General features: G+C 41.1%; 1 protein-coding gene across 1 annotated transcript in view; it reads right to left on the bottom strand.

Annotated features, from left to right (window-relative positions):
- Positions 1-8,766, bottom strand: part of NSL1 (NSL1, MIS12 kinetochore complex component) — a 47,400-nt gene that overhangs the window by 26,895 nt on the left and 11,739 nt on the right. The window contains exon 3 of the mRNA XM_006834017.1: positions 1,978-2,108. Within this exon, the coding sequence (XP_006834080.1) occupies positions 1,978-2,108 (131 nt within the window). The remainder of the gene's footprint in view (positions 1-1,977; positions 2,109-8,766) is intronic.

Below are 8,766 nucleotides of genomic sequence, written 5' to 3'. Positions count from 1 at the left end.
CCACCATCTTGCCCGAAGTCTGAATTTTGTTACTCATGCTGGGGTAAGATGATAACTCATTGTTGTTTTGACTTGCATCTATCTAAAGAGAGTCCTGGTGTGGTGCTGTGTGTTAATGCGCCAAACTGCAAAGCCATTTGAACTGCAAGGTTGGCAGTTCAAGCTCACCAGCTGCTCCTAGGAAACCCTATCGAGGGTCGCTATATATATATATGGAGAGGGGAGAGGGGAGAGTAAATGAGTCCTGGTGTGGCACTGTAGGATAAGCACTCAACCACCCACCAGCTGCTCCTCAGATACTCTACACAGGGTCACTATCAGTTGATAGTGCCACTCGATGGCACTACAAAATATATATAAAATGTGGGGGGGGGGGGGGGGAACCAGCAAATTAAAAGCACAAAGACAGAATTTTGTGTTTTAAGCACAGACTGTTTCAAAAGTTAAGACAAGTATTTAGAACTCAAAGATCAAATTGCCCAGAACAGCGGTTAGACTACCATATCAGCATACTAAAGCCTACATATCCCATGATACACCAGAACTACAGGAAAGAGCAAAGAGTTCCTCCTTACTCTTGCCCAAAGCCAACAGGAGCCAAAAGGAGAAAAAAAAAGGATAAATCTCTCTTTAATATCTTTACTCCAATTCATTTTGCATCACTTTTTAAGCTTCAATCACAGTAGGACCTCACCTAGGCTAGTCAGCTTTCATCCTTTTATACAATACTGTTAACAGCACTTTTTCTTGGGGGCAGAGGGGAGGAGTAGGTGATGGCAAGGAATATGGGAAGCACTAGAAAATAAATACATTTTGAACATCCTTTCTGGCGTAACTACAAAAAAAGAAGAATGGATATTTCTTTAAACACTAACCTATCAAAGAAAAAAACCAAAAATTCTGATTATGAATTTTTTCCCCCCACATAAAATGGTGACTAAAATGTTTTAACTAAAGCTTGGTCTTTACTGCTCTAACACAATTCCTGAAAGGAAACAACTAGAAGATTTACCAGTATGAGAAACTGTACTAATTTCAGAAAACAAGGACAAACAGTATAGTATAATTGAAAAGCTGTATGTTTGCTACTTGAGGACAATGTCATCCTGACCCAATTTGTTTGTGGACAAGTTTGTTCATTTCTTATTTCAAGACTGATTATTTCAGTTCTGGTGTGGTGATGCAGGATAATGCACTGGACCGCAAGGTCAGTTTGAACGACAAGGTTGGCAGTTCAAGCTCACCAGCTGCTCCTTGGAAACCTTATACAGGGTCACTATGGGTTGGAACTGACTCAATAGCACTTGACAACAACAACAACGATTCTGAAAGGCTGGGACATAGTACGGATGGTCCCAGACATCTACATTCATTATAAAGAAGAAGGAAGCCTGTTGCTTCGTTTATCTGAAAGTTCAGGCTGAAGGCACTGACTGATTCTTCCTGTTCCTGTTACCATGAGGGTCATGACTTCTGAAGCAAAACAAATCGCACACAATTTCATTTATACAGCAAACTTCAGTGTTATAAATAGGTATGTAAATAATCTTCAACATCAACTTAACCAGAGCGTTTTCCAAAAATAATGTACTAAGCATAAATGACAAATAGAAAAGGATCAAAAACTAAATTTATTTTCCTTTCCTGGTCTCAGGAAATTATAAAGGCATTTAGACTCTTTTATCTTTAATTTCTATCTTAGTATCACTGTGTTCAAAACCTAGCATGCCTTCTTGTTGTTGGTAAGTGCTGATAAGTAGGTTCCGACCCTAGAAAGTCTTACAAGAGACAAACAGTAGTTACTGAGGCAAGAAAGACATAAACAAAAAAACAAAACAAAAAAAATCACTTATCGCCACATGGACCTAATACTTCAATTTTTTTTTATGGGGGAGGCATTTTATAATGGTTTGGGTGAAAATTTACAGAGCCAATCAGTCTTCTATTCTCATACTTTATAAATATAAGTCATCTTACCAGAATGTCTTGTTTTGCCTTTATGGTTTTGATGACACATTCAAGGATCTTTCTGGGATACTGCTTACGTTTCATGGCTATATCGACTATGATTTCATCAAACTGATCTTCAAGTGCTTTGATGTCAGAATCTATTTCGGGGGGGAAAATACAATGTCAACACAAAATAATTAAGAAAAACACATATGGCAAGTTCATGGATCCTTTAGTAACTCATTCATTTACTCACTGAAAATCAATTATTGAGTACCTACGGCACACTAGGCCTACATCAGAGAAACACAAAGATGAAAACAACCTGATCATTTGCCTTCTAAGAGGCTCAGAGAACACTGAAAGAAACAGGTAAGTGCAAATTAACTTGAAAAATGCAACAGAGGTATGAACAAGACACTAGAAGAATAAAGCACAATAGAACATAAACTCTGCCTGGGGAATTTAAACCTTACAGAAGAAATGACAGTTGAGCTGGGTCTTGAAATCTAAGTGTAAATTCACTGGATAAGGAATGATAAGGAAGAAAATGGTAGGGAAAAGCATTTTAAGCAGCAGAAATGGCATTTTCAAGAGCTCATAAAGTTCTAAATGGCTGCAGGGTAAAGTATAAAGAAAAAACGATGATAAACTATGTAAGAATTAGACTGTTAAAGACATTTAATGCCAGAGATGCTAACAAATGTTGAATGTATTATGGGATGACCCAAAGTGTGGCAGTAACAATGTCTGGTGAATATCTCGTTCTAGAACAGAACTTAACTGGATAGATGGTGGGAAAACAAAAAGACATAGTAATTGGCAGAGTCTCCTTGATATAGGGAAATTTATTTTATCAGATATTTTACTATGTTTTAAGACAGTGATTCTAACTTTAGCAGAACTAATAATTAATTACATGTGGAGCTTGTTAGAAGTGCAAGTGCAGAAATTTTGATTCAGTAGGTCTGGGATGGGATCCAGAAATCATCCTCCAGATGAAACAAATATAGTGATCCACCAACCTTATTTTGAAAATCATTTTAAGGAGTAATAAATATCTGGCCAGTTGTCATTGACTCATGGCAACCCTATGTGTAACAGAATAGAACTGTTCTCCAGAAGGTTTTCAATGGATGATTTTTCTGAAGCAGACTGCCAGGTCTTTCTTCTGTGGTGCCCAAGTAGACCTGAACTACCAACCTTTAAGTTAGCAGCCAAGTACATTAAGTGTCTACACTACTCAGGGACAACAAATATTTAAGTAGTTACGAATATTAAAAAGCTAAGCCCTTGGCTTCACTGGTCTACATCACATCTGTTCCTGCTGTATCAGAGTCTATACTAGAAACATCTATTTATTTTACTGAGTACAAATTTTAATAGGGAGAATCTGAAACATTATATATATATTGTTGCTGTTAAGTGCCGTCAACTCAGTTCTGGCCCATAGCAACCTGTATAGGGTTCTCAAGGAGCAAATGGTGAATGTGAACTGCCGACCTTGCAGTTCAAACAGACTTTTCAGTCCAGCATATTAACCCACAAGGAGCTCTGGTAGCATAGTGGTTACGAATCGGGGTGCTAACCTCAAGGTCGCAGTTTAAAACTACCAGCTGTTCTGCGGGAGAAAGATGAGGCTTTCTACTCCTGTAAAGATTTACAGCCTCGGAAACCCTGTGCAGGGTCACTATGAGTCGGAACCAACTCCATGGTACTTTAACAACAACCACAATAACATTAACCCACAGCACCACACCAGGACTCATTATCACATATACATATTTTTGAGACACTGCTGCATGTATCAGTATACAAATGTGCAAATCAACAGACACGAATTAGATATATCAGGTGTGGTCTTTCACATAGCAAATATGAATCAAGTCCAGTCCATTATTTTTTTGAGGGTATTATGAGAAGTGGAATCCTGGTAGGGCCGCTATAGGATAAGCACTGGACAGCAATGTCATTTGAATCACAAGGTTGGAGATTCAAACTCACCAGTCACTCCTTGTAAACAGGATTGTAATGAGTCTGAACGGGCTTGAAAGCACTTAATAACAACAACAACATGAGAGTTATGGTTATTCTTACTTTGAATATTCATTTAAATAAGCAGTTCTTCCCAAATTTTTTCCATTAAGTTAAAATGTGCCCTCCAATCACTAGTCTGAAAGGAATAAAGCGCTATTTGTTGTCATTATTAGCTGCAGTGGAGTAAACAGGCCCCCAACTCCTGATGACCCTATGTACAATGGAAAGCTGACAGGTCCTGCATCATCCTCACGCTGGCTTGTGGGTCAGTCCATTGAGATCCATGTTTTCACTGGCTGATTTTTGAAAGTAGATAACCAGGCCTTTATTCCTTGCCTGCTTAAGGGTGGAAGTGCCTCTGATACCTGCTCACCATCATGGCAACATGCAAACCTCCACCGGACAGATGGGTGATGCTGACTGCGAATGAGGTGCATTGGCTGGGAATTGAACCCAAGTCTCAAGCCTGGAAGGCAAAGTCCTACCACTGAAGCACCAATACTTTCATTATGTGCTATTTTACAATTACGTAAGGTAGGGATGGGGTGGGAAGAGTTAACCAGGTAAATCTTCTTTGTAGGGAGGAAAGTGGATTCTTAGCGCCACCTACTGATAAATCTACAAAACTGAAGCAGGGGGTTCCTACTATGGATGGCACTAACAACTATGGAAAGGAGCTCTGCTAGTGTAGTGGTTACGAATCAGGCTGCTAACCTCAAAGTCAGCAGTTAGAAACTACCAGCGGTTCTGCGGGATACAGATGAGGTGTTCTGTTCCCGTAAACATGTATAGCCTTGGGAACCCTGTACAGGGTCACTATGAGTTGGACCCGACTCCATGGTACTTAACAACAACTACGGATTCCAGGGATGGCACCGTAGGATAATCACTGGACCTCTAGGTAGGTTTGAACCACAAGGTCGGCTGTTCAAACTCACCAGCTGCTCCTTGGGAACCCCATACAGGGTCATTATGAGTCAGAACCAACTCAATGGCACATTAGTAACAACTATGCCAAATTCTAAAGGGAGTCTTGGGGTGGCGCTGTAGGATAAGCACTGGACTGCTGACTGCAAAATCGGCAGTTCAAACCCACCAGCAACGCCTCGGAAACAAGGTCACCATGAGTCAGAAACAATTCAACGGCACTTAACAGCACACAACAATGAATGTGAGCATGTTTCAGAGGCATGTCCACACTAAGGCAGACCAGGAAGAAAAGGCTGGCTATCTACTTCTGAAAATTAGCCAATGAAAACATGGATCTCAAATGGTCTGATCCACAAGCGAACATGAGGATGACTGGGGACCTGGCAGCTTTTGTTCCACTATGCATGGGGTCACCAGGAGTTGTTGCTGTTGTTGTTGTTGTTGTTAGGGGCCTGTTTATCCCACTGCAGCTAACAATAACAAAATAGCACAGGATTCCTTTCAGGCTTGTGACTAGAGGACAGATTTTAACTTAACGGAGAAATGAAAATCTGGGGAGGACTACTGTACGTTGGAACTGACTCATTGGAAACAAGTGTGCCCTGCTAGATGCTAAGGACACAGTAGTAAGAAAATAGATAGTCCCTACACTCAGGGAACGTGCATTCTAAATCTAAAGTGAACCGCGTCAAGTTTCTTGGAATCAAGTTCTTTTAATGGTAGTTACAGGGGCAGAGAGAAAGGTTAGTTTCACTTACATATTCATCATACGTTCATTTGTATGTTTATTAATTCATTAATTTATATACTGACCTCATGTATAAGGTACTTGGAAATCTTAGTGAACAAAGCAGACAAAAACGTCTGCATTTCTGAAGCTTACTTGTTTGTATGTATTTTAAAAAACAAAAATTCAAGCCCACTACCCTCAAATCGATTCCGACTCATAACGATCCTAAATAAGGTTTCCAAAGCTGTAAATCTTTATGGAAACAGAAAGCCTTCTTTCTTCCACACAACAACTAGCGGATTTGAACTGCTGATCTTATAGTTAGCAGCCCAACCATAATCCAATATGCCTCCAGAACTCCTTTTTGTATGTATTCTTGTTGTTGGTTAAGTACTGTCCAGCCAATTTTGACTCACAGAAACCCTGTACAGGGTTTCAGGAGAGTAGCTGGTGGGTTTGAACCACAACCTTGTGGTTTGTAGTCTAGTCCTTACTCTACAAATCCTTACTGGATTTGGAACCTATTCATTCTATCTACTGAGCATTCCTTGAATGTATCTTTTCCTTCCCTTTCTCACTGAAGGCAAGTCTTCATCTTTTGCTGGACGATTACAGAAACTTAAGATCTGCCTGCCTTGTATTTTTATTTTCCAATCCATCCTCCACAAGGAGTTGGTTTTCTCAAACAGAAACCTTTCTATGTAATTCTACTTTAAAAAACCTTCATTGGCTCCTCCTTGCCTACAGGATTAAGTGCAAATTTCTCAGCATATCCTACAAGGCTCTTTATGATCTGGTCCCAACTTATCTTTCTGGTTACATCTATCATTAAATTTCCCAATTTACATCTGACATTTCCTAAACATTATCTATCACATTCCCTTGTGCCTATGCATATGTCATATTCTTTCTTTCAAATATCCTTCCTATTTCCTTTCTAATATGCTCTCGTTTATTAAATACATTGAATTTAACACTAAACTACCCTGTTAGGTCTTTTCCTACTTCCCAAAGAGAAGAGTGATTTTGTATCCATTTCCTTTCATGAACAATGAGCTCCTAAAAGGTCAAGACCACGCTTTTTCATCTATTTCCCAGCATTTAACATTGTTGTTGTTGTTGTTAAGTGCCATCGAGTCGGTTCCGACCCATAGCGACCCTGTACAGGGTTTCCGAGGGTGCAAATCTTTACGGGAGTAGAAAGCCTCATCTTTCTCCCGCGGAGCGGCTGGTAGTTTCGAACCGCTGACCTTACGGTTCGCAGCCCGATTCGTAACCACTACGCTACAACATAGTGCCTGGCATTTAGCCCACAAAGTATAGTACTCTCAATTCTCTCCCCTTCAGTTATGGGGGAAACCAAGGGTAGCCACAGTTCCCCGAACTAATAACTGTTGGGCAATAGGCTTCTTAATCTGTAAATTGATGAGTCATGTTATCAAAGGTAGTCTGGCAAGCACAAGAACACCCACACTTGCAGATGACACCCACGTGTCTGGGACTGGATGACTGGATGATCAGAGCTCAACCAGGAGAAGAAAGATGAACTTGACTTATACCTACGAATGCAGTGACACAAAAGAGGCATCAAATCCTTACAACAAGAAACATTCCCACCCCCTCCACACACAGAGTAGAGATGGGCAACTTGGACATTGGATACCCAAATGGGGAGGGAGGGACTACAAAGGCAAGAAGTAACTGGCTTACAAGCTTTCAAGAGGGAACCTACAGCTAGGGGGCATGGAGGAAGGCAGAATCACCAGTGAGTACTATCCAATTTGTCTAGGTGGAGCTGATGAAATGAAATACAGATGGGTAACGCGCGATACTATAGTGAATAATGGTTATCAAGACAGATTGTGAGTGTTGGAAATGCAAGGGTAGATATTTTGTAGCAAGGAAGAGAGCGATTATTTCTCCAGTGTAGGAGCAGAGGTCTCTGGGATCACCAACAGATAAGAGCCAAGAACGGGACCCCACCCTGAGAACCGGGGATGCCTGAGATGGAGACAGAGATGATGAAATGGAGGGATGAAGCAGCTGGGGACTCTGGATCCAGAGGGAGAGGAACTGTGGGCTGAAGACTGAGGTCGGGGGGAGTGTAGAGCACGGGCTTCTATGATATGCCCTTTGGTCAGAAGACGATGCATGGAGGGGATTGGAACCATGGCAATGTAATGATATACGATGGAATGAATATGGAACTGAGGTTCTCTCATGTAAACTATCATATAATTTACAATAAAACATTAAAAAAAAAAGGCAGTCTGGCAAGCAGACCAGCCTGGAGCAGCTAGAGGAACAGAAGATACTTCTTGAAAGAAAGATCAGCAGGAAAAAAATCAAAAACAAAAACGGCAGTCTGATTGACTACTAAAAGAACAAGCAAGTTGTTCACTGGGGAGCCATCAAGGCAAGCAATCAAGTTCCTCCTGGGCAAACCCCCTTCCAAGACTGAAACTCCAAGGGACTACACGAGCAGGCATGTAATCTTGCTGGTGACCACATTGGTCTACCAATTAGGGGAAGTGGGGGAAAAACAGCAATAAAGCTGTGGGCTGAGTTCGATCACGTTCAATATACACCTGTCAACAACCTGAAGTGAGACCTGGTTGGCCAACAGTATGGCGAGACCTGGCGAGACCTGGGGACTCCTGAGCCCACTGACAGGGACCTAACCACAAAGAACTAGAGCAGAGAGTTAAGTGTCCAACTGATATTAAGTGAGAGAAGATGCGCAAGAACACCCATACTTGCAGATAGTACCCATTTGACCTAGCTTCAATGGCTGGATGATCAGAACTCAATTAGAAGAAGAAAGAAGAGGAAAAACGTGTAATCTGCTACAATTTGATGAATTTGATGTATACTTATGGATGTAGTAGCTTAAAAGAGGAGATGAGTCTTTACAGCAAGGATCATTCCCACTCCCTCTGTACAGGGTTGGTTGACAGGGATAGGCAACTTAGACACTGGCTACCCAAAATGGGGGGTAGGGAGGACCTACAAATGCAAAAAGTGACTGGCTTACAAGTTTTAAAGAGGGAGCTTAGTTTCAGAGGGTGCGAGATAAGGTAGAATCTCTACTGAGTGGTTTTCATCCTGTCTAGACAGGG

This window comes from Chrysochloris asiatica, unplaced genomic scaffold (assembly GCF_000296735.1).
Source record: "Chrysochloris asiatica unplaced genomic scaffold, ChrAsi1.0 scaffold00009, whole genome shotgun sequence".
NCBI lineage: Eukaryota > Metazoa > Chordata > Mammalia > Afrosoricida > Chrysochloridae > Chrysochloris > Chrysochloris asiatica.
This window is presented reverse-complemented; position numbering and strand designations above follow the sequence as displayed.